Genomic DNA, 27,114 nt, shown 5'->3' on the forward strand with positions numbered 1-27,114 from the left:
TCTGTGAGCCCCTTGTCTTACATGCTTAAGATCTATTCTTATTAAAAATGTCTGCAGGTATGCAGAAATATAATTTCTAATGAAGCCAGCAGGTGTCAGACGTGAAATTTAATGGACCCTTGTTTGCATAATCCTGTTTAAATTAATGGAAGATAAAAACTTTAATACTTAAAGCCTTCATCCTTTGGAGCAGGAAGCCGAGGCATCTGCTGGGATGACAATGCGGCCATGGGAGATTGTTATGTGCACAAACCTGTTGAAACTTTTTGGCCGCTTCCTTTATTTATAGGAAAGCTGAAGAGAGACCGGAAATACGGGGAGAAGAGAGTGAGGGATGACACGCAGCAAAGGGCCGAGGGCGAGAGTCAAACCTGTGGCCGCTGTGTTAAGGACTGTAGCCTCTGTATCCGGGGTGCCTGCTCTACAGACTGAGCTAAACCCGCACCCCAGAAACTGATCTAAAAAAAAATAACCTTTAGGTTGAGCAGATTTACGGGAAGATCTCAAAAATGACATCACAATAAGCAAAGATAACAGTCTGCACCTTGTTTCTATTGCACATCAAAACTCCCTTTAACTCATAAGACACAAAGAACATATCTCAAAAACAACAAATGCACAATATGAAATGTATTGTGCAAAAACACTTTGGTCACCGACTTACATTACCATTTAAGCTTTTGCGGATTTCTTCAGTTTCTATGGTAACCTCGAAGATCTCAGTTTCGTTCTCTTTGGCGACACCTCTGACGATAAACGGTAACTGCAGGAGCACACTTCCCAGATATCCACACAGTGCTGCATGTGTGACGTCCACGGTTGGCTCCGGTTGTAACTCTTGATTTTCCTGGCTGACGGTCGCTTTCCTTTTCAGACTGTTTGCTTCATCTGAGCGTCGAGTTTGTTTCTTTTTCTTTGGATTTTCACTTCTAGTTGAAGTTGTATCTGTAGTCATCCATCTTTTCTTTGTTTGTTCAGCCATAGTAGATTACTGTTTACTCGCAACACTTGCAGAGAGCGGAAAAGCAGCCGCTTAGCTCCGCCTACCCTCTCTGGCAGACCAACCACTGCTGGCTGATGGAAAACGCGTCACTAACTGGGCGCCGCTTGTGACACTCAGTCTGTAATACTGCAAATACAAAGGCTTTCATCAGCGGGCCACAGGCTCTGTCACCATTGTGTTACCTCGTTCAGCGATAGATAGAGACTTAACAGACATTTATTTAAATGAAAATCTTCGAGGTTATTACTTTAAGCTGAAAGGCCAGCTTTTGTTGCAGTCAGTTAGCACATAAAGTAACCTCTATGAATCTGCCTGTAATTCATCACAGTGAAGCATCCAATTTTCGCTCTTTGAAACACACACAGGGTCACTCCACAACAAGTACTGCACTTAAGAAATCCTCAAAGACTCTTCAAACCATCTGGATAATAAAATATTCTTTCTGCACAATAAAATAAAGTTGCTTTTTTTCATCCTGGTAACAACATATGTCATTGTTCCTTTTAAAAACATGGTTTCACACCTCTGTTAAATACTTCATTTGCAAATACCTTAAACAGAAGAAGTGTTTAATTTGCTGGAACGGCCCTTTAATTAGAGTTTCTTTAAAACTGTAAAACAAAAACAGGCACACATGTCCACACACTCACACAGCTTCCTCATGCAAGGCCGAGGAAGTAGATGCACTGTGTATCCAAGGCAACCTAAATTAGTCTCAGCAGGTATGTGGGCATTATGTCTCTTGGAAAGGAGAGGGCGAGCAAGTGGGCAAGCAAGAATGGAAATAACAGACAGAGAGAGAGAGAGAGAGAGAGAGAGAGAGGTGAGAGTGCAACGAGCGTGGAAAGGAGGCGTGTAGGGAGGCAGGGAGGGAGAGGAGAAGATGAGAGGTAGAGTCAGAGGTTGAATGTGATTAGCAGAAGAAGAAGAAGAAGAAGAGGTGGAGGAGAGAGGGAGGAGAGAGGGAGCGAGGGATGATTGGATCAGGGAGGGGAGGGATGAAAGGGGAGAGTGGTGCAGAGGGTGAGTCAGAAGGCAATGGGAGTGATTGGGAACTAGTATGCTGCTTATTGCATGCCATGAAGAATAAAGTCAGCAACCAGTCTGCAGGTGTGTGTGTGTGTGTGTGTGTGTGTGTGTGTGTGTGTGTGTGTGTGTGTGTGTGTGTGTGTGTGTGTGTGTGTGTGTGTGTGTGTGTGTGTGTGTGTGTGTGTGTGTGTGCGCGCGTGCACTGCAGAAAAAAAGCTATTAAGCAATAACAGCACAGACAGAGCTAACTAAATTACATCTCCAAAAATACAAGATTACATTTGCTGCTAGACACACACACGCGCGCACGCACACACACACACTGTCCATGTTTCACGTCTGCACACATGCATGCTCTCAGACACAAACACACACACTTACAGTCATTTACATTGACTACTGTCTGGATGACAGAAGGGGTCCAAGAACACAGAAGGCCTGTGGGTGAGATGACGCACAAGCACACACTAACACACACGCACACACACATGTTCACGCTCATATATCTAAATATACTCATGCACAAAGCCTGTTTCTCAGAAGTGTCACATGACTGTCTGTCGAGCGACAGAAAGAATCGATGAGTGTGTGTTTGTTTCGTCACCGCTTCCGTAACCGTGTGTGTGTGAGACATCCTGAAGGTGTTAATTGGAGCGTGCGCATGTATCTGTGTTGTAAGCATGTTGGTGTGTATCTTTTTTTCCCCGTCCCTGCAGCATTCGTCTTTCACCTCCTGCCCTCTTTCTCTCCCCTTCGTGCTCTCTCTCACCCTCGTTGTCCCCTTCTCTCACCCCGCCTCCCCGTCTGTCGGTGAAGCAGAGGTGTCAGTTTCGCCTCAAAGTCACAAATGTGTTTGATTTTACGTTTTACAGAATGTTCTTTGTTTTACATTTTAGCTGCTTACCCATTAAAAGTATTTTTTTTCATATACTTTTTAGACTAAACAAATTAAAGGGCCAGTTTGCCGATTTTCAACCTCAGTCCTATCATGTTATTACGGGGAGCGAATGCCATTATAGTAGGAAAAAAATGCAATGTCGCTCTGTGCCTTTGGAGGACGCTATCTGCTTCTCCAATGGGCCCTGGAAAACCTCCGCCAGACTACTTAAAACGCGTCATCTGGCGGAGGCCAGGGAGCTCGCTAAGATACACTTCCTCAATCTATGACGCCCGCCTCTGATGTCATGTCTCGTTCAAAATCGTCAGGTGTGAAATGTAGACTGCAGACCTGAAGATCTTTAGACGATCCACAGGTATATTCTCGTCGTGTTTCAGATTCTGTACCGCCTGCAGCGATCGATGCCCTTGAGTGGGAAACAGTAGTATTTCACTCCAGCGTCTCTCGCTGGGCCGTTCCTTTCAGAGGGAGGGGCGCAATGCACTCTGGGTGTTGTAGGAATGTAGAATGGGCGAAACCACCAGCTGTTTGTACAACTTTCTCCAATTATTGCTTCTATCGATTACAGAGAACACCAGCTTTGACTTACAGTGGCTTTTTCCAGGGAGAATTGCTCCTTTTAATTCAATCTCAGAATCCATCGGCTACAGTCTGATGACGACATAGCCTCTAAGAGTGACTGTGAACATGTCTGGCATGTCCCGTTTAGCCAGCGTTTAGCGATAAATCACTTCCAGCCAGGCCTTCCTTCTCCGTGCGCTGCATTGTTTACAGTCCAGTTAGCAGCTTGAGAAGCGACTGTCATGTCTTGGTTCATCACATCCCCCGGAGGAGCGCCCGTTCATCTGTCTGTGCTGAGTCTCAGTTTCACCGTAAACAGTAAGTTACACAGAGGCTGCACTCTGGCTTACTTCAGCGGGATGAAGCCGAGAAAGAAACAGATTTTCTTGTGATCGACTTTAATTAACGGCTCTTCAGTTTGCTGAAATAACAACATCATGATGCAGATTAGGAACAACATGAAGCTTTGTCAGGTCTGTCCTCAAGAGGAGAAGAAAACTACTTTAACATGAGATGTTTGTTGAACGGAGGTCCGATCGATCAATTCTGACGCATTCCAGGAAGTTGGGAAATCTAAACGCTGATCGGCACAGCGTCAGGCGGATTTTGATCTAGAGCAGATTGTTGCTGAACTTGCTGCAGATGTCTGTTTATAGAGATTAATAAGATAAATCATCGTCAGATGACGCCGATGGGAGCCGGGATGTCATTCATTGGATTATGTTCCGTCTGCTTTTGCTCTCCACACAGACACGTCAACCACGTACTACTCGGACTACAAGCGTTCCACAAATGTCAACCAGCACACTTTCTGTACTAAAATCCACTCGCCTACAGATTCTACATTTTACTGCAAAAAAGGAAATAACTTGGGTTTGGTTTTCTGGGGTTCACTGACGTACCAAAGATTACTGACAAATAGTGTTGCATAAGCATGATTGGTTCCTAATGCCGGAGATGAAAGAAGAAACATGGGAGAAGAAACAAATACTGTGTGTGTATGTGTGTGTGTGTGTGTGTGTGTGTGTGTGTGTGTCATTAGTGTGAGGGGCACCCCACTGCTTCCAAGTGTCATTTCACTGCAGTGGAGGGAAGGGAAACGAGGACAGGCCTGGAGGACGGGGGAGAGGAGGAGGGAGGAGGAGGGAGGAGGAGGGGAGAAGAGAAATCTGGTGTGAACAAGAGGCTTTCTGAATTACAGTCTGTGCATGTGTATCCTAATGAGTGGCCATCTAACAAATGTTTTGTTCCAACAATTAGACAATTAGTAACAGAGTGTTAAAGTACATAAGCCCTCAATCTGAGGTTCCTGTTGCTTAAAGGTGAGTATAGCCGATGTGATTGACTACATGCTACACGCTTTGTAGTGCCTCGATCTGCTTATGTGCTGCGTGTTTGACATACAATGATCTGTGTTGTAGAACAGTTCAGTCTGTTTTCTCTTCAGTCTCCTGCGGCATCACCTTTTAGGCCATATGTTCTTAACACAAGATTATAACAAGCGTTGTGTCGTAACATCTGCTCGACGTAGTTGGTCAGAGTTGGTTTGAGGTCAAATAACATCCCAGCATTCTTTAACAAGTCTAATATTTGTACAGCTTAAAAGACAACGTTGTGTTAATGTGAGGCAGGTGAGTATATATATATAAATAAACAACCACTGATAACTTAGTAATAAACAAATATCTCCATCACTTCAGCGTCTCTGTCCTTGTTTTGGTGAATGGTTTGTTGTTGACGACGCTCACACCTTTGATAAATCCAGCATGTCTGTAACATTCAATGACTGAATCAACAAAACAAATTACCTGATTAAAAAACTGTTTTACTGAAGAGAGAGCCACGATGATATCTACTTAAAGTAAAGCAAAACCTTATCAAGTGACATATTGCGGCTATCAGTCTGTAAGCCATCAAAAAAAAGCACAGCAAGGGACTAAACATGGGAGAGACATTGTGACGGCTACAAGAATAATCCACAAAATTTATATGCATTCGACAATTTATTTTTCCACGAAAGGTATCAGTTACCTGCTCGTAAAAATCAATCAAGCAGCTGCAGTCTTGTTTTGAGACTTGTAAAATGCTCTGCTTGAAATAATAAATTGTGTCTGATTTAATTACCTTGTAAAAAATCCTCTGGAGGCATCTCCTCCTTCTCCCTCATCAAAAATGACTGAATCTGAATCGTCCCGCCCACTATGTACGACGTTTCTCCTTTCATAAAATTACAGCCGAAAACAAAACACGTCTCTGCCGTCGTTTAGTGGCAACTTGTTGAAACCTAGCTAGCTTGAAATGTAGTCATCAGTAGTGGTAACGTTAGCATTAGTAGTCAGTAGTGAGTTTGCAAAAATGACGATGACGGTTACAGCTGGCTCGCGCATCGCTGAAGTGGTTGCCATAGGTTACACGTAATGATATGCATAGCGTCGCCCCGTCCATTAACGGGATTGGCTCCTTAGGTTTGTGACGTCTCAAACCTGCCAATCTGAAAACGTGTTGTTCAGCCTGTCCTTGGTACACTGCAGTTTAAAAGCAGACAGGCCCAGCCATGGAGATGACTGCTGATGTTGTCCCTGATATGTCTTGTAGCACATGAAGAACACCACATGGAGATGTTTACACGGTTAAACACTTCATGTTCACTGGAGGGGGGATATAAGTACTTTTCTGAAAACACAACCTTGCCAAAAGTAATTATCTTCAAAGCTGCTTTTTACAGGTCTCATAAAATCTCCTAAACATTTCCTGGAAAGGAGCCAAAATATGACTAAAAAGGACATTCCTATCAAGATCAATAACAGCCTGTGAACATAAGTCAATAATTCCATTATAATCAACATTAAACATTTCACATCAAGCTTTTTTTTTAATAGAAAATCATTTGATTGTAAAATGAAGTGTTACTAATATTCCCACGCTCCGTTCTTTCCAGTTTTGTTGTGTTCAGTGTCTAGTGGCTGACTAGTTCCATTTTTCAAACCTCAATGCAACATCCTGGGAAATGTAGTTTTTAGTGTGTGTTTTTGTAGTCCCTAACATGTTATGTCATGTTCCTGCCTTCCCTGTAGTCTGCACGGTTCGCTGTCAGAAGTTCCTGATCTCGCGGGTCGGGGAGGACTGGATCTTCCTCATCCTGCTGGGACTCCTCATGGCCCTGGTCAGCTGGGTGGTGGACTTCTGCATCGCCATCTGTCTACAAGGTGAGGGAGGGGGGAGGGAGGGATTTGGTTCCTACAAGTTTGGGGCATGACCAGCGTTGATAAGCTTGATCTCAGAGGTAAAGGATGAATAGTTTGGACTGGAGAGGTGCGATAGATCCAGATAGGCAGGATATTGGAGGAGAAGAGAAAAAGAACAGATAAAAGTCATATTATTTATCAGTGCCATAACTGAAATGGGTTTCTTTCAAAGTGCTTTAAAGTCTCCTTTAAAAAATAACCAGGAAAATTAGATGCTTTTTTGTACGTATACATCATAAATCGAATCCAAAATATCTATGATAACATTAAAACACGATCAAGTCAAGTCATTTTTCTTTATAAAGCACATTTAAAAACAGGCGATTACCCAAAGTGCTTTACAGACTGAAGAAAGAATACAATACAAGCAATTCATTGTTTTACATTTATTTTACAACGGAGTAAAAGCCAGAGGAAACGATGAGGCGGCATCAGACCGAGTTTAAAGAGAGAGAATAGAAAGGTCTTTAAACTGGTATTAACATTCTCTGTAGTAGAACAGGACTCACATACATCAGAAGGACATTTATAGCCTGAATGATACAAACACTGGACTGTGAACAGTATCAACACTAGAACCACCAACAGGTAAAATTTACCCACAGCTGTCTTTTGATTGTGTGTAACTTGTTTTCCAGGAAATATTCAAGCCCCCCCCAGTCTTTGACCTCTCGGTGGCGTGTTCGGTAGCGCCCCCTATTGTAAAAATGGCCATTTATACCTATAACAGCCAGCGGGTCAAATTTACCCAGATATAGAACGCTGTCATTTCCGCGCTATTAATTTTGCGCTTCTAGATCGATACATTGTATGTTGCTATGGCAACGCCTTTTTTTCTACTACTGTGTGTCATCGAGTTGCTCCTCAGGTCATAAATTGTTATATATACATATTTCATTGTCATGATGTCATTTTATAAGCTGCATAAAGACACCACATCGAGCATTTCATGACACAACTTTGTGTTGTATAATGATAAATAAATTAACCTTGTACCTTGAAAATCAATGCATTCTAATAGCGGGTAAGTTTTACCCGTTGGCGGTGTTAGGTACACTGTAGTGTGATCCCTGGCGGTCCTAGTGTTAAAACTAAAGAGTGTGCAGACACAGACTCGGCTGTACTCGTGATCCAGAGCTGGAGCAGCTACTGGCTGTCAGCCTTCGAAACACAGCACAAGCTTCTACAAAGAAACGTTGTTGATAGATACAGAGAGGACGAAAGTTTTATTCATTTTAAAAGTTGTTTTTATTTCTCTCTCTCTTTTTTCTTTTGACACTGGCGGCCTAATTCACTAAAGGATTGCGCTGCTTTCGTGGCCGCTAAGCTTGTGCAAATGACTCATTCTCGAAGCACGCACAGAGTCCGCTGCAGAGCAGACAGCGTCTCTACGCTCTGGTGCTGTTTGTGCATATTTAAATGAGTCATTATGCAGACACCCGGGGCAAATGTAGCCCCTTTCTATGCTAATAAGCCTCGTGGCAAGAAGCACCTAATTCACAAACTCCAGCGCTAACAGCATCGCGCAGTGAGAGTGAAAATATTACCGCCTGCAGAGAGCTGGTGGGAACTGCAGCGCAGTATTATAAAGGCTGTCACACTCTGAGTTTCTATCGTTCATGACGACAATTCCACCTTCTGTGTGACCAAAATACATTTCTGTAAATACAGTCTGTTAATAATATTTTGTCATTGTTATTAAAATCGGGAGATCGATTGGTCCGGGCTGTCCGAGGCTCAACCCTGGCACGCAGGCACACCAGACCGAGCTGTTACGCAGGACTGGTTAAACACCTGTCGAGTATACGGGAGATAATGGAGGGATGTCGTTTATTTCAGTTTTTAATGTTTAAAATAAAGAGATCAATCAATCAATAAATACTTCATACTGACATTAACTTCTGAACAATATCATAAAACCACCATTCAGGTTATTGAAGCTCCGGTTCTGGATGTGTCAGGTGCTCTGACCCACTTACTTCCACTTGCGCTTATAAGTCGAGTTTTATAAAAAAAACAGTAGATTTAAAAGGGCTACAACTCTCTCACCTTCATTTCATTTAGCTGGATAAAAATAAGAGACATACAACATTTTTAATTGCAAGAAATTGTGGAAGATAGTTGAACTCTGTCTACTTGCAAAACATCTGCACAATGTTGCAATTAAATGTGAGATATTTGAATTATTAGGCCCCACGGGAGCTTTTAAATTGAGCCCCGGGGACAAACGGTGGAGATCAGAGCAGGAGATGTGTCTTAAAGACAGGAGGATGTTAAAGAGGGAAGAGCAGGAATACAGGAAGAGTGAGTCAAGGTGGATCAGAGAAAAACATGCGGGATGGAGGAAAGGCCTCTCATGGCATCCATCGTCTTCCTGAAGGTGTAGATGCAGGAAACGGAGGGAGGAGACGGCAAACGAGGGATTATCAGTCAGGCAGACGTCTTTAAACGGCTGCAGGAAGTTGTGAGGGCTGATCTGAAATCTTACGGGAGCAGCTTTAATTCAAACGGATTTCTCAGGCTCTGTGTGTGTGTGTGTGTGTGTGTGTGTGTGTGCGTGCGCTCAAGGAGAAGCTAACCTACTCTTTCAGTTCCAGTTAAGGTGTACAGTTCTCCTAATTGGATCCAGAACATGAGAAAGCACCTGTCCTGAGGAAACACACACTCACTGCTACACACATTTTCATGTTTTTAAAAGGTTTATATGACAGCTCTCCTTGATGTACATTAAGCCCTGTGCGTGTGTGTGTGTGTGTGTGTGTGTGTGTGTGTGTGTGTGTGTGTGTGTGTGTGTGTGTGTGTGTGCGCCCACGCTTTAGAGTGTTTCCCACAAGCTTTAATGCAGCTCTAAATGTACCTCTCTGTGCATGGACATATACAGAACACCTTACATAACAGACTCTTTCCTTCTCTGTGTATTTTTGTGTGTTTATCTTGCCGTTGTTGTTTACATGTCTTCTCCTGTTTCGTGTGTGTGTGCGTGTGCGTGTGTGTCCACAGCACAGAAGTGGATGTACGGAGGTCTGGACAGTAACGTGTTCCTGCAGTATCTGGCCTGGGTCACCTACCCCGTGGTCCTCATCACCTTCTCCGCCGGCTTCACACAGATTCTCGCCCCGCAGGCTGTTGGTACGACGAACACACACACAAAACACAACACACACAGATTACAGCGTACAGCCAGACTTACATTAAGGTACATGATATTGTGAATATTACAGCAGTGCAGATTAATAACTTGTATTAATTAAAGACTAAGTAATAATTTGAGCCATCAGAAAAACAATCTCGACCCATAATAACTGCTAATCTGTTTTAAAAATACTTCGTTTCAGCCCTATATTACAGACAATATGCTGATACTTAAGGTACCGTAATATCTGTAATATAAGTCGTAGTCTGTTTTTTGGGGGTATCCCAGAGGGAAAAAGGTTTTCTAAAGCTCTTTATTAATAAAAACGTGTATAATTAAGTTATTTCAACACTATTTAATTTTATTTTTATTTGAAATACATTAAAAGAACACACAAACTACAGCCTGCCATCTGTTTTCAACATGTCAAGTTTGCAGTCCCGCTAGCTACCGCTGCGGTAGTTGCGCTCAGCCTATGGTAACGTTGATTGTTGTGAGGATGGCGGCTGCACTGGCGATCATCACGGCGCATGTCAGTGACGAAGCTTTTGCTACAATATAGCGCCATCATCTGGGTAAAATACTGTAGCACAATAAAATACCTCTCTTTATACCGGTAGATTGGTCGCACCAGCCCACTTTTTAGACAAAAACAGAAGTATTAAAAGTGCGTCTTATACACCGAATTTTACGGTACATCAAGGATGGTAAGGATGTAGGGTATTGGGATATGCTCACTGGATTTAACACTGAATTTAAATGAGATTAAATACAATCAAATACTGTATAAAGGTAATTTTTTTTTACATATTTGGGTTCACAGTTTTATAGAACCAAGAATAACCGAAACCATTGCCTTAAAACACTGCACGATAGAAATAGATCTATAGACATTATTATGATATTGAGTCGATTTCAAGACAATATATTAAGTGGAAAAGGAAAATACTTTCCTTTGCGACCCACGCTCACATACTTTTGGCCCAGATGACACGTTAAAGCTCCTGTGAGGAACTTTCTGTTTGTGTTGATTTTGGCGCCCCCTGTGGACAAAGCCGTACCTCTCATCTCTTTGCTGATTTTGTCCTCTACATGCTGAAGTGGTGGTGTTTAACAAAGAATCTCATCCTGCTTTCTTTAACAGTCACATGTATCACTCACTTTAAAGTTCTGCCCTGGAGAATGTAAACAAAGGCAGCGTGCAGGTAATCGCTTCGTCTGACACCTACCCCCCCGCCAGCAGTTTCAGGCATTAAAAGTAACTATATAAAAATAATCAGTCTCGTCGCTGATGGTCTCATTTGCTTATGTAGGTAATATCGAGTCATCAGAATGAATTTCAATCCGTTTCATAATCAGCGAAAAACTCCTCACAGGAGCTTTAAGTGGCATTTTCAAGTGAATATATTTCCTAGATATTGTTTAGGCTTTTATTTTGAAATCATGCATCATCCAGTGGAAAACATCTTTATTAGAGACCCAGCTTTTACTTTAAAAATTGAGGAAATATTGTATATCATTGCATATCTATTTAAGTTATAGTGCGGGCAGCTCCCTTGGAGTGCTGATACTGTAAAACTACTGATCCTACACAATCCATCACTTTGTGTTGGTTAGCCTCCCTCCTGAACACATTAGTTGAAATGAAAGCGTGATAGCTTTCCTAATATCTTTTTTAGCTTCCTGTCACTTGAACTACCGGACTGATAGTGCCACCCTGTCCTGTAATGAACTCCTAAATGTGTTTAAACGCTAGCTGCTGCAGGGTAACACTTCTGTGTCACACTGTAACAGTCTGCCCCTCGAGGCTCTGCTTCCCCCCCAGGGGGAACTCTCGGAGACGAATCCTCCCAAAACTTCTGTTAACAATTCAAACGCTCAGGTTAGGTTTGTCTGCAAACAGTGTCAGTGTCAGTCACACTGTGGTTCTCCATCAGGTGCCTGACTCTGCTGTCACTGTGCGTTAAAGAGGCTGAAGAGATGGATGTGCCCCTGAGAATCTGAGGTTCCCCTTCTGTCAGCGAGGCACACCTCCTTTTCCCTTTTACTCTTCCCTTCACTGAATCACAGTTTGGAGCTGGTGTAGGTTTTGTTACGTAGTTTTCTCCGATGAAGGGGGAGGCCTGAATGTGTAGCGCCAGATAAACAAGCACAAACGACGTCTTCAATGGAAACTTCACAGGCAGCGTTACACGGGGGAATCTTCCGAAAAGACTCGGGGAAGTTGCTCCTCCTGGCAGAGTTTTACGATCCTGTTCGGTCCTGGAAAAATGCAACATGTCTGTCTTACACTTCAGGTTTCGCACAGAAATAATAAACTAGATAGAAGATGTTATTTAGCTCACTTTAGAGGCGCCTCCAGGTGAATGCTTTAACCTGTTTCTGGTCTTTGAGTTGTAACGAGCACACATATATTTCAAAACTGTTGAACTATTTCGATCAGCTTTTGATGTGACTGAAGTATTTGTCAACCTAAAGAGCCACTGACCTTTAATTGGATACTGTCCTCATGAACAGTCAGCTGTAAGCGCCCACTGTGCTCCCCTGCAGGTTCAGGCATCCCGGAGATGAAGACCATCCTGAGAGGAGTCGTGCTGAAGGAATACCTCACCTTCAAAACTTTTGTTGCCAAAGTCATCGGGCTCACCTGCGCTCTGGGCAGCGGCATGCCCCTGGGGAAGGAGGTAACACACACACACACACACACACACACACACACGCACGCAGAGCACAAGATAATAACTAAAAAGTGTGCAGAAGAAAAACTCCTCTTTGCTTCTGTCATCTCGTTCATGCTGACTTTGTGGGACTAAAAAAAACTGCTTCTTTATGTTAGCAAAGCCGGCCAAAGTCAAATGCTGTCCCACATTTGATGTTCGATGTTTGCAAACACAGTTTCATGGATTGGCAGCGTCGAATCTTTGCTTGTGATCAAATACAGAATCCAGTCTGGCACGGAGCTGCCGTCAGGTTTGAATGCCAGATTACACAACAAACCGTCAGTGTTGGTGTACCAGCTCTCTGCAGCCTCGGCTCGAATCAGTATCAGTCATGTAAAGAGCAACTTGCAGGTTTAATTTTAAACTACATTAATACTCAATGCTGTCTGAAAATGGCTGTGGAAAAGGTTCATCCTTGATTTCATGTTATTTAGAAGACATGAGGGCACAAATTTAGAGGAAAAAGTGGCCGATTCCAACATGGCGTCATATTACGTCACAAGAGGGACTCGCTGTGTCCGACTCTGCCTTAGCTCAACCTGCAGCAGCGTTGCGAGTTTTTTGCGTTTGTGCCGGTTGCACAAATTGTAGCTCGACGGGACATCGAGCCCACCGTTCTCCTGACAGGAAGAGGAACGGAGCGAGCTTTCGAGTCTGGGTGCATTTTGTGCAGGTGAAGAGACGGGACTTCGGGACGGGACACACAAGCACCTATCAAACAAAGTATCAGGAAACTGTCACCGCTCTGTCTCTCTCTCACACCACTGTGGCACTGTGAAACGTAGTACGGATATGTGATAAGCTTTACAAAGTTGTGATGTGAGCACAGCCTTGTACCCCTTTCCCACCTAAATTTAGCGTGTTGACGCAGGTTTTTCCGACCTGGGATCACTCATTCTGTCTGTTTATCAAACTTGGCGCTGACAAATTTGGAATGATGTTCGAGCGCTGCTCGGACGGAGACGGGCGGAATTTGTAGCTGAGATGACAAGGAGTCGCAGAAGTTATCGACGGAGCATAGCATCGCGCCGGAAAGGGGGCGGAGATTAGCGTGTCGACACGGGTTTTGTGTTCCCATCAATGCCGATCGGAGCCGAGGCGATAATTACCCGGGTCTACTGCAGAGCCATTTAACCCGGGTCTGAATGCAGATTGTTACTTTTCCCATTAAGCAAAAAAACAGAGTGTTAGCGGGTGTTAGTGGGTGTTTTGACCAGTGGGAAAGCGGCGTTAGATATCGCTAGCTAACACCGGCCCAGCTCTCCTCTGGTTCTCATCGCACTACAGCTCAGTGTCTCTCCTGTGGCCGTTATTTCTCCTCACCCCGGCCTGTTCCTGCTCTCTTTGACGCCTAACAGGCTCATAATTATAAGCCTGTGGTCCGTCGTATGCAAGTGAATTAATAATGTCTTCATCGTCAATGACAAGACTGTGATTTAGATCCATATCTATTAATGTTAAACCCGTCGTTAATCGGCGGGACTCCCTTCTGTTACGTCACATCCGGTCGTCTGTTTTGATGCGGAAATATAAAAACAAAAAGACTCCAGAAGCCGCTGTAGTGTATTCATTCATATATTTTGTTAAGAATATAATTACTAAATGATTTTCCTACACATTGATTCACTCGGGTCTCCAACCTGCAAGTTGCTCTTTAAAGCCCATGTAGGTCAAAGGAACACTGGAGGAGCAGGTGGTAAAGCTCAGATGTTACAGCCGCCGTATCACGCCTCTCATCAGTGCACACACACACATAAACAAACACGAGTTTCCCAGGTAAACATAACCCTCCCCGACTCCTTCACTCTCCGGTTACCTGCATCCCCCCAGCATGAATTACAAATGATTCATAAATGGCACACGATGGGCCGATATGTTCAGGCTCGGGTCGAGAGCAGCGACTGAGAGAGGGAGAAAGGAGTTTGCAGAGTTGACTTGAGACCTTTTTAAAAACGCCAAGGAAGGAGAGCGAGAGGAATGTGTTTCTGGAGATGTTTTGTACCCCACACCCGGCTCTGCAGATGTTGTTTATGTCTTGTGGACTTGTTTTTGTGGGTATGTGCGAGGAATAGTCACCCAGGCTACAGTACACTCTGTGTTTTTCAGCAGGAACACTGTATGGCATCCTCTGAAAGACTCGCCTGAAGACATACTCGCAGGGAAATGTATCTTTTCCTCACACACACACACACACACACACACACACACACACGCTGACACACGAGCCTCAGGCCCTTTCAGTTGCAGAAGCATCCACAGTTCTGATTCAGCGCAGGCCTCTCACTTCCTTTAACTCCAGCATCACTTTCCTGATGTGACACTCTCACTTTTAATCCTGTTAGTTCCACTTTGAACTTCATCCGCAGACTCTTAATATTCACTGCAGACTCTTTTTTTGATGTTGATGTGTTTTCAAAGAGTTCTTACGTGCAGCCTTGTGTGACACACGACAGGAAGTTCTTGACTTGTGACATTTACACCTGATTTACTGTGTTTTTTTCTTCTCGTCCTGTCAGGGTCCTTTCGTTCACATCGCCAGCCTGTGTGCCGCGCTCCTCAGCAAGTTCATGTCTCTCTTTGGAGGAATCTATGAGGTCAGTCTTTGCTGGGTTTTTTATGACAATGACCTTCATTACATTCTTTCTCTTTATTTAAATACACCCTGTTCACTCCATACACCATACAAGAAAATTAGTCCCTTTCTTTCATGTGTCAAATTTGGTGCTTAAAGCATCCGATCCCTTTTTAAAAACAAACCTCTGACCTTTGCCCTCTAACTGCTCCAGCTGCCAAAATCAGGTAAAGTGTGAGTTAATAGAAATGTGGAGTTATAGTTAACATTTTGATTAGTCAAGTTTGGCTCTTTCACTGTGAGCTTCTTGTGACCGTATTTGGACAACAGGGTGGAACTTGAGAAGAGCAAGGTGTCAGCAAGCACTATGGCATCAGCTAACGCTAGCTCTAATGCTATCAAGATGCTAATTCATGTTGAAATAGATTTTCTGTCTGTTAAGTCTCTATCTGTCGCCGAATGAGGTAACACAATGGTGATTGAGCCTGTGGCCCACTGATGAAAGCCTTTGCATTTGCAGTATTACAGACTGGCTGTCTGGTGCAACTTTCACGGGAAAAAATCACAAGCAGCGCCCAGTTAGTGACGCGTTTTTCCATCAGCCAGCAGCGGTTGGTCTGCCAGAGAGGGTAGGCGGAGCTAAGCGGCTGCTTTTCCGATCTCTGCAAGTGTTGCGAGTAAACAGTAATCTACTATGGCTGAACAAACAAAGAAAAGATGGATGACTACAGATACAACTTCAACAAGAAGTGAAAATCCAAAGAAAAAGACACAAACTCGACGCTCAGATGAAGCAAACAGTCTGAAAAGGAAAGCGACCGTCAACAGGAAGCTCTTCAGGGTGCCGACGTTGCGACTTGTCAATCAAATAAAGCCACGCTCTAAAGTGTAACCGGCTTTATTGTCTCATTTTCTCTTAATTAAACCAGAATTTACTAAATGAGCTGTTAAAACCATAAACTCATGACTTCTTTTTGCCACCATTAGAGTCGCCCCCTGCTGGTCATTAGAAATAATGCAGGTGTAAGACACTTCTACATTGACTTCACTTCGGTCTGTGGCTCACATGAGGGAAGAGAGGGTGTTGTGGACATTGTTGTTCTCGTCTTTGGTTTCGCCCTGAGGGCTGTGTGTAACACTGAGTACAGTGGTGTACTCAGGCGATTGCCCCCCATGCCCCCCATGTTTAAAAACAAACAAACAAATGCCCTCATGGATGCCTCTGTAGTAGATAAAAAAGACAAAGTGCCCTCTCAGTTGCCCTTCCAGTGGATAAATGATGGTGGAAAAAGCGTCGGCTTTCACGTGCTGCTATGTGTGAGACAGTTTACCCTCATGGGTTGCCTCTGCAGTTGAAAATGCCCCTGCTGTTGTTGTTGTTGCTTAAATCTTTTACCTCATTTTCATTCCTGGTTGGAGCCTGTGAAATCCTTTTTGGAGGTTTGTTAGCATGTTAAAAAGATAGTGTAGCACATCTCATGCCTCTGTGAGAGCGCTCACTCAAACACAGCAGGCGGGTCACTTACAGTTTATACTCCACACACAACGATCGCTCTCTCGCCGCGCACCTCTGCTGCCCGGCGTCCTTGGCACACCGGCTCGATCGCCAACAACAGTTTAACAGTTCAACAAAACATCAGTATGAGCTTCATCTGTCGACGCGACGTTCTTCCTCAAGTTCTTCCTCATGGGTCTGCTCTCCCTTAGCTAACGAGCACCAGCTGTGCCAGTCAGCTCACCTGGCAACTCACCTCTCCCTCCTGCAGCTGCATGCCAGCCATGCCCACCTCCGCAGACAGCATGTAGAATTTAAACGTACCGTAATAGTAATCATGTAACACATAATATTAACATTTTAATCTGACTCGGGGTTTGGTTTCACCGTGCGTTCTGCGTGCTTGCGCCCCGGCCCCTCAGACAGCCTGTTTTATTTTCCAAGTAATAATTTAATCCATAGTTAATATTCTCAGAAGTAATCCCTCACCATGCAGAATTGATCAGCAAAGCATCCAGTAATGTCTTCAGGCATTGTTGCATATTGAATACCAGCAGAGACAGGTGTTTCTAAAAGCCGAGAGGAATGGTGTTAGAGGGGGAACAAGCCGACATTTCCCCATATGTTTGACGGAGAGGTGAAGAGATGTGAAGGCCTAAAATATTAAAGTTAAAGACTTGCAGGTGAATTGCAAGACAAGAGTGAAGGGGAGAAGCAAAGATAGATAAAGATGAGTGAAGAAAATATCTTCTACCATCTCTGTTTGACCACCGATCATCTGAACCAAAACCAACTGACAGTAATAAGAGACTATGTACATTTTAATCAACTTGTACAATAAGATCAGAAGAACTGCAGCGAGATGTGGATGTAAACTTTATTAAGGGACAGGGAGAGAAGGGGGAAATCAGGAAAATGAAATGATTTCCTCCTTCCTCGTCCTCCTTTTCCTCCTGTCTGTCGGGATCGGAGTCTGGGAGCCCGAGGAGGGCAGAGAAAAATCTTGACTCTCATCTTTCTCCTTTCTGAAGATGTGAGCACCTCTCCTGGGGGGGATGAAGCGGGAGGGGGTTGAAGAAAGTACAGAGGGCAGTGAGACAGAGAGAGTGGTCGGTGCCAGAGCCCCAAAGTCCCCACGCTGCATCCGCATTATGTCCTCATATATACTGTAGGTTACTGCACGGACAAACTGTGCCTCGATGCAAAGCTGGTTTGGAGGAACAACTTGATTTAATCATTCTTAATACACATTAAATATAATAACTAGTCAAAATGTGCATCCTCAGTGGGATTGTCAGAATTTTAAACTTCGACATGATACGAGTAAAAAAACGATACTCGATGTCTGGTTCATTACCACGACAACAAAAAAAGAACTCTTAGGTACCAAAAATTGAGTAATCTTCTTGTTTTTATTTTTTTAAAGCTTCGGTACCTTTTGGTCCTATCAAACGTAAAAATAAAGGAGAATGTAACGTTTTGAAACGTGGAATCGAAAAGTATTAAAGTATGGGACATTTTGTCAACCTTGATCCACAGCTGTGTGGACATTACACAACTTCTAATGGCTGCAGTATTTATGACCAGAGAAAAGGCAGAAGGCAGGTGAAAACTTTGGGAAGCTGTGTGAAAGTTAAAACAGAAGGTGATCACTTGCTCATCCTTTTAGACTTATATTTAAAATGGGAAAAAACACAAAGACACAGATACTTTATGTTGAAACCCACGAACGTTCTTTTTTTATTAATCTGCACTCATTCAGAATGATGGCAGCAAATTTTATCTCATTTTTACACAGCGTCCGAGGCGTCTTGTAATATTTCCACCGGCCTGTCTCCTCTTTATCTCTCCTGTCATTATCATCATCATATTCATCCTCCTCCTCCTCCTCATTTCCCTGTAACCCTCTGTTACTTTTTCCCGCTCTCCCCTCTCGCTCGTGTTGTGCTGCATTTTATTGCATATTAATGCTCAGAGTGTGTGTGTGTGTGTGTGTGTGTGTGTGCGTGTGTGTGAAGTGTCCCCCTGCAGCAGTGTCTCACCCTCTCCAGAGTTTGAAGTACAGTATGCTAATGTAGCCTGTGGGCTGTAAAAACCTGCTTTCTGTTTCACATTGCTCTTAGATAGAGTGTCTAAAAAGAGGGATGAGTGCTCGACACGCACGTGGAGTGAGCCGTCGTTTTAAAACACGTGAACAGATAAAACAATGTGATGCTACAGGGTCGTATTTCAGCGCTGCATTCACAGTACGTTCAGTACCTAAAGTCATTCATCGCTGTCCAGTATCTAAACTTTGTCTTTTACTCCCATGCTTCATAAAGGATCCCTCCATGAAGGTAATTCCCAGCATGCTTCACTGTCTCTTCCCCACTTTTGCAGTCCGGTTAAATTCTTTCACTGCAAACAAACTTTATTTTTATTCAAGTGTCCGTTCACTGGAGCGTTTCTTCATGTCTCTCATCGAGTTTTTTGAAATCATCGAACTCATCATGTAAATGATTTAAGTTAGAGAAAAACGTACACATCTGTTTCAGAGGACAGCTGCCTGGTGAGGTAAAAATCTGTCCGGTAAAAGTCTGGCACACTGTCCAATGTACAGAAAATACATTTATTTGCTTGCAACGTTTCGGTGCTCGACCTTCATGTGGCAAACAGTCATCCTGATGTATTCTTAAATAATGAGTTTTTTATGAATTCCTAGAGTTTACTTGCGAGTAAAGTGACATAATCAAACTAAAGAATATTATTCTAGTGGCTTCTCCTGGCCCGTGCATGATTTAAAAAATATTTATAGACACATTTAGCGTCTGGAGAAACTTTGGGCTCTCCTAAAGAATTTCAAATGATGCCATGAGTTATGAAACTGACGGTTCATCTCAAATAATTTTAATTTGGTTACAGATAAAGCTGTACAGTAAGAACAGAATATAGTGTCCACCTTTTGACGGTGATTAATTTTACTCAAAACTTTCCTTTTTGTGTGTTTCTGTGTCGACAGTTGTAGCAAATTCTTTTAGGGTTCTTTAGTTTTCACACAATGACACAAATACATTTGAGACTTGAAGCTCAGCAATGTTACATTTTTGCTTTTGTGTGACATTTTTATGACTGAGACTTTCCCACAAACAAAGCCAAACAGGTAATTAGCGTAATTCACATGATCAAATTACATAAGCTCCCTGAGAACAGAAGGCACTAATCAAGTAGAAAGGTTTACAAAAGGTTTTACAGTTAAGAGAGTTTACTGAATCTTACTCAGAGACCATGTGCCAAATCCAAACCATCGTTTGCCCCCGCTACCTGCTTCGTCTCAAGGTCCGATTATCAAAGCAAACTGATGATATTCAAGAGCAAACACGGCCATAAAGTTTGCTCTTGTTTTGCATCTGATTGTGGAGAGAAGCTGTCTGCACCTCCGCTCTCTGCTGCGTGGAGCAGCGCTCTCATGCATTGTGCTCCACGCTGACGGAGCTCAGCTCTCTGCAGACAGTAATATTTTCTCTCTAACTGTGCGGTGCTGTTAGCGCTGATGTTTGTGAATTAGACGCGGGCTAAATTTGCCCCGAATGTTTGCATAATGACATAATTTAAATGCACGCAAACATCACCAGAGTGCACAGACATTGTTTGCTCTTCAGGGCACTTCGGGGTGCAGTCCCTAAGTGTTCGACCCCCAAATGTTCGTGCATGAAGCCCGGTGTTTGGCTGCTGAACACGTGTTTGTAATGATTGTGAATTCAAATGAAAATGGTTAAAAATATCGCTTCTTGCATCCTTCACTCTCATGGGAGAATTTTGTGATTAAAACTTGGAGGAAGCAGAAGTCCTCCAGCCTGCAGGCGTTTCCAGCATTCAGTCTAGATTAACACATTTTGCAGTGCAAGCTGCTTTTTGCACATGTTTCTTGATAACCCCTTTTATATTACTCTGTGACCATATGTGTGTGTGTGTGTGTGTAAGTAGCAATACAGCATGCTAATCAAACTTCCACACTATAAGTTTGTAAGACCAGGATAAGCCTCTGAGTGTACAGTGAAGGGGGATGCACACTTACACACATAAATACACACTAACATCTCTTTATCACTGACATGCTGCTTGAAGGAAACCAGTCTCATAGGAATGAAGGTACGTAAGATCAGGCATGCCAAAGAAACTCCATCCCCCAAGATGCACCTTGATGTTATTGTTATTTATTCCTATGCGCCTTACTGTGTGTTCTCGTCATCTGACTGTAACCTCATTATTGTTCTCTTAAAGACTGTGCAGTTACTGTGCACTACATTTTACTCGTTTTTTTCTTTGGTAATTCCTCAACTTTTTCAACTTCACCAGCTCTTTTTTAGGGGTACTTCTAAAAAAGTTTGGTATTGCTCCGGTAAATTAGCCTGTGAAATGAGCTTTGATGGCTGCAACATACTCGCAGCGAGCAATTGTCCCCATTCAAAATAAGTCCACGAACAGAGCTTGTTTCTAAATTCTTATTCGTTTAAGTGTCTATAACAGATTACAGAAAGATGTTTGTCGCTCCCTTTAAAGACACGAAACTCCATCAACAAAAAGACAAATTTAACTCGTAGAACGTGCGAGTCGCCGGACTACTGCTGCCTTCATTTCATCAATTAGTCGCTTTGTGTTATTGTGTGACTTTTGTGTTTACAATGGTGAGTTTGGATTCAGTAAACTTGAAACACGCAACTGTGTTAGGCCCCGATCTGACAGAACGCGCTTTGCAGGCTGTAAAACATGAGGCGCACCACACTGCCTTTTTTGTTGAAGCCTACGGTTAGAAAAAGAGCAGCTCGCTGCGCCTTTTATTTCTATTGTTGTTAAGGCAACCACCGAATTATTAGCTGTCATTCACCGCCTCTCCTTTCATCCGATTGGACAATGAGAAAAAACGCCCATGCTGTCGAGCGCTTTTCTGCTTTGAGTTGAAGTTTTTTCAACTCGAGGCGCTCAGAGCGTTTCCTCAAAAACGCGAAGGCGCACAGAGCGGAAAAATGCGAGGCGCTCTCCAACGCCAAAGCAGCACACAAAAAGCCCCTCATTAAAAACAGTGACAAAAAGCCCCCAGCTGCTAAAACGTGTTCTGTCAGATCGGTCGCTTACGGGGTTCTACTGCAGCTCGACAGACACACAGATCTCTGAATGAGTGTTTTGTCTCTTTTACACACGAGATTTTAATTAACACCAATACACTGCCTCTCTGACACACTTGCCCGGTGATCCCATCGGGCACACGGTTCGCTTGCCCAAAAAAGTCAGACACAAAATGCTTCTTCAGCAGAGATAGAGCACAGCCTTGCTCCTCGGGCTTTGTGTGTGTGAGTGAGATCTTCTTCCTGGTCCAGCACACGACTGCATGGGGGAAGAGGAGAGCAATCAGGCAACACAACACAATCAGTGCAATCTGGGTGATTTGAAGTGAGCAATGTAACAGCTCTTTCTATTTAATTAAAAAAAAGGCATCTTACTTTACAACTAAAGGGTTTATCTCTTGAATAACGATCTGAGCCTGTCAGCAGTTTTGTTGGCTGTACTTTGATCAGGCGTATTTGTCTGCGGGAATTATGTTTCAGCCGTTACAGCTTGTTTCACAGCTACCAGCTAGTTTGTACCTGTTGCTCATTTAGCCCCCAAAATAAAGACACCAGGATAAATGTCCTGAAACGTAGCATTTGGTGTCACAGCCGGTGTTGTCAGAGAGATTTTCAGAATAGTAATTGTGTGTTTAAATAAGTGAAATGTAACCGTGTGTGTGTGTGTGTGTGTGTGTGTGTGTGTGTGTGTGTGTGTGTGTGTGTGTGTGTGTGTGTGTGTGTGTGTTTCAGAATGAGTCAAGAAACATCGAGATGCTGGCAGCAGCCTGCGCTGTGGGCGTGGGATGCTGTTTTGCTGCCCCCATAGGAGGTGAGTCTTATAGTAGCACAAGTCTGGCACACAGCGCTCTGTAGGTGTGTGTTACTTAATATATGTTGTTTCTTTTACTGTTGTCCTAATAGGAAATATAGTAACACACAGTGAGTGTTATGTGACACAGTGGGGATGTTATAGTGAAGGCAATATCTCTGCCTGTACAGCTAATATCACCTCAGGCTAACTTTAGGGCCTTCATATGTGCAGGTACAGATCAGAACATGAGGATGTGTGGGTGTCATCATTGAAGCATTGTATAGCGCACGATGACTTCCTGTAGCTAATAGAGAAACTCAGCTCAGGGGAGTCGTTCAGTACAATTAAATTAACAGGAATAAAAAGGACTCATTAAAGGGAGAGGATGTCTGAGTTCAGCAGCATGCGATGACAGGAAGTCGTGTGTGGATGTGATGAAAAGAAAACAACGTTTTCTGGTCAAAGTCACAATAATTTAGCTCGCCAAATAACATTAATTTAACATATATATGGTCCTTTATATTTTGGATGCACAATATATACATGGATGGATAATTACCTACTTGTCCAATATAGATAGTTCATAACCTGTAGATGATGCACACCTGAGGTTAAGATAAAGCTAGACATCACAGAGTGCAGCCTCAGCAGGCTTAGGCGAGCTGGCCAATCAGAAGAAAGCAGGCCTGTAGGGGCGGGGTTTCTCAAAGGGACAGAGCTGACTGAGTCGTTTCGGGCAGAGGCTGCATGAGGGCCTGCACAGAGTTTTTTTTCAACTGTAAATTATGCTAAGCTACTCCACAGGTATCACAGAGTGAAAGATGCTTGAAATTAGCATATTAGCTTAATAGCATAATACCCCCCCCCCCCCCCCCCCTTTAAAGTCGTGAAAGTAATAAAAAATGTCATTTTAATCCTTTTAGATCACATCCCCGGTAATATTGTGCAGCTATTTGACAATATAGGCCAAAAAAAAAAAAAAAAGGCTAGAACCAACCAATTTCAACCAGTCAATCTGCAACATTTAGCCGCAGAGCACCAAGAACGCTCGGTCAGTTAGCTAGCTACTGCGCTGTGGAGAACGTCTGTCTACGATCAAATCAAATCCCTCTAATGATATGTCCCGCCTGCACGTCCTGTTTCACTCGGAAATACGCCACGATACAGAAGCTAGATACTCTCGAAATGCTGTTTGTTAATGTTATTCAATTTCTGTGTTTGTGTGATCCAGGTGTGTTGTTCAGTATCGAAGTAACATCCACGTTCTTTGCGGTGCGGAACTACTGGAGAGGTTTCTTCGCTGCTACCTTCAGTGCCTTCATCTTCAGAGTGCTGGCTGTTTGGAACAGAGACGAAGGTAAGACTGACATGTGCTCAAATACACTTTATGTTTGTGGGATCAAAGTGCGAGTACTATTAATACTATAAACAACATCTGCAAAAACGGACAGTCCAAGAAACTTCAGATGACAACTGGATTTGTTCAGACATAAATAAAGTATTGGTTACAAATCTACATCTAAAGTCTGACACCCCCTCAAGATATCTTCATCATTAACAGATAAACATTAGCCGTGTCCCAATTCAGGGGCTGCATCCTTCGAAGGACGTATTTGAAGGCCGATTGTGTAGAAAGATTTCCCATTTCGAAGGCTCCTTCAGATGCGGCCAACAAATGCGTCCTCCTTTCCCCACGAAGGATCAATCAGGTGCATCCTTCATGGCCCGGGGAAAGGAGGACGTATCCCGAGATTCACTGCGCACCAATTAGAACAAAATGGCAGCTGAGGAATACACCTTTAAATGTAAAAGTTTTTGGTTTCTACTCAGTCAGATAGCTAGTGATAGAAATGTTATAAATAATGAAACAGGCCTTGAAACAAATAATTGGTAAAGTTACGTGACGTTAGTAATGATAGCATGTAGCCCTCTAGCTACCCCGCTAGCTACCTGTTGCTGGTGAAACAAACAGGAAATCCTCCGTAGACCAGACCGTCTCATTTCAGTTCGGCCTTAGTGCTCTAAATCTACGGATGACTCATCCTCCGTAGGCCGTGTCCTTCAAAGGATGCAGCCCCTGGATTGAGACACAGCAATGATTTCACATCTCTCTCCTGGTGGAAATTTTAACAAAGAAAAAATCAATTTAGATCAAGTAACAGAAGTCTAACAGACTCTACAGCTGCTCTTGTGTGTGCAGTAGTTTATGTTATCTGCAGTGATTGAGGCCTTAATGTTGGCTGTAAGAGCATTACTAGCTAGCAGAATGCTAGCAAGACATTTCCTTTCTCCCTACCTCAAAGTTTCTGAACTGTAAGCAAGGGTCCAACCATCCCCTCACATTCAAATAGAACAACAGCAGCCATGTTTACTTTCTACCCGGTTTGTTACTTTCTGTTTGTGCTGGTTGTTGACAGCATTCATGTCATTAAACTTCTCTATTTGCTGCAGCCAAAAATTCGAAATACTTAACATGTTTGATTATATCGGAAAGTCAAGAGCAGAAAAAAGACAGCAGACAGTATGGACATTTTTGACTCCCTCACACCAACGATCGTGAGAACGGGAGTGCACCGCTCCAGAAAACTTAGGGACTGAGACATTGGAAAATTGTCTGCAACAGTGCAATCACTTGAAATGTCGGTAGATTTTTAAGGATACTGACATGGGCAGAAGTCACAAATCCTAATACCGGCACAGCAGAGGTATAGCTGCTTACATTATTGTTGGCTCTAGTTAGACCTGGAACACCGAAATGGAATCCAGCCATCATTATTGTTGTAGCTGTAGCTGTACTCTCCCTGCTGTGTGTGACAACGGCCTCGGGCAGTGTCAGGTGGGCTGTCGAAAGCAGTGAAGGATAACTGAGGGTGTAAGCTGGCGCCGAAAATGCTAATGCTGTTCCTTGTTGAGAAAAAAACTAACCAGAGTTTCCAGAAGCAGATGTTGAAACTCACGGCCAATCACACGGCGTCCTCAGGACTCAGTTCCTCGTTAACCCAACTTTTTCTACACCTCTGTTTCCAGGACTGAACTGCAGCTCAACTTTCTGTTTACTTCTCACTTGTTACGTTCCATTGGGGACTTTTGCAGTGCACTGCATCCGATTGCACGACCTCAGACCTCAGACCTCAGACCTTGTGTTATGATTTGGATGATTGTTTGGCTCGTAGCCTTTCCTAACTCCCGTTGTACTTTGTCCTTCTCTAGAGACCATCACAGCGCTTTTTAAAACCCGCTTCCGGCTTGACTTTCCCTTCGACCTCCAGGAGCTTCCTGCCTTTGCCGTCATTGGGTGAGTCTTCACTTGTGATTGGTCATTTTCTTTGATTTCAAAAATGAATATAAGCAGGGATCGGGAATATAATCTAATTTTCAAAACCAAGAAAATACAGTTGGGAAAGTAAGAAATCCATTTTATTTTTTTTATCCAAGTATTGTAACCATTGATTTAACACGTTAGCCCTTATCACAAGTACTGTGTATCAGTACTGGTATTTATGTTTTCCAATATTAAAACTTGAAATGGTGATTGATCGTTCAGCCATAGTTTACAATTTTCCCAGCGCTGTCTGTAGGAGAGCATCATAGCTGAGGTTTGTTCACAATGTATAATAATGCTACATATTCTTAAATTACAACTTCTTGAGTTACTTTGCATTTTCATATCAGTGCCAAATTTAAAAGTTCAATTTTCATTCACCGTTAAGAACATTTCTATATCGGCTGCCATGTTGGTAAGTGTGATTTTTTCCCCACTAAAAATCGGTATCGGTCTCAAACATTCAGGAAGTGGTTGAAAAGAAGTTTTTTTTCCAGTCTTCCGGAGTGAAAACAGTTTGTGTCGTAAAAGTCCACAGAAAGTTCAGATGAATTCCAAACACTGAGTCATTGTTTTTTCGTCCATCTGGTTGTTCTGACAGGAATTCCCATTTGCAGTGACGGCAGCATTAATTCAGATATTATTCATGAGCTGCACGGCGAAGGTGTTACCTCAGGGTAGCCTGCATGAGTCACCTAACATGGATAATTCAGCCTGCAACAGTTGCTTGGCACTGAGGCATGTCTTATTTCATCCTGCCGCAGCCCGAGGGCTCCTCCATGGCTGTGAATGAGACCACAGACTCCCGGGGGGATGCTCCCTCTGCCACTCCCTCTCTCACTCCATCTCAGTTGAAGAAGCACATGGTGGTGTGTTACTCTGCCTAAGCTTCCCTGGAGAAAAAAAAACCCTTTTTCTTTTCTTTTTCATCTTTTCTCTTCATCGTTTGGTGGTCTCTGTACAGACATGTTAACGCCGTCTACTGCACCAGTTTCTTGCACATACAACACACCTAGCATCCCCGGATTTACACTGTGCTATAGCGTGCTATGACACATCTGTGTGTGTGCGTGTCATGTGGAGACGTCCATCTTCCATCGCCAGGAGCTGTCAAGCAGGGAAAGTCGGTCAGTGTCTCAATCCACTAGGCCAGAAAGAGATGATGCGTGCTGCACGCTGCCGAGAGCACGTCTTTAAAGACACACTATTCTACTTCCTGCTCACCCGACGGCGTAAGAAGT

The 27,114-nt window shown here is 43.3% G+C and overlaps 1 protein-coding gene across 1 annotated transcript in view; it reads left to right on the forward strand.

Moving 5' to 3' along the window:
* Nucleotides 1–27,114, forward strand: part of clcn2c (chloride channel 2c) — a 136,065-nt gene that overhangs the window by 28,813 nt on the left and 80,138 nt on the right. Inside the window, exons 2-8 of the mRNA XM_069676530.1 lie at nucleotides 6,566–6,697; nucleotides 9,737–9,865; nucleotides 12,420–12,553; nucleotides 15,106–15,183; nucleotides 22,491–22,569; nucleotides 23,783–23,908; nucleotides 25,762–25,846. Of these exons, the coding sequence (XP_069532631.1) occupies nucleotides 6,566–6,697; nucleotides 9,737–9,865; nucleotides 12,420–12,553; nucleotides 15,106–15,183; nucleotides 22,491–22,569; nucleotides 23,783–23,908; nucleotides 25,762–25,846 (763 nt within the window). The remainder of the gene's footprint in view (nucleotides 1–6,565; nucleotides 6,698–9,736; nucleotides 9,866–12,419; nucleotides 12,554–15,105; nucleotides 15,184–22,490; nucleotides 22,570–23,782; nucleotides 23,909–25,761; nucleotides 25,847–27,114) is intronic.

Source organism: Semicossyphus pulcher, unplaced genomic scaffold (genome assembly GCF_022749685.1).
Source record: "Semicossyphus pulcher isolate SPU_LCO1_2020_fin unplaced genomic scaffold, fSemPul1.0.p SCAF_26, whole genome shotgun sequence".
Lineage (NCBI taxonomy): Eukaryota > Metazoa > Chordata > Actinopteri > Labriformes > Labridae > Semicossyphus > Semicossyphus pulcher.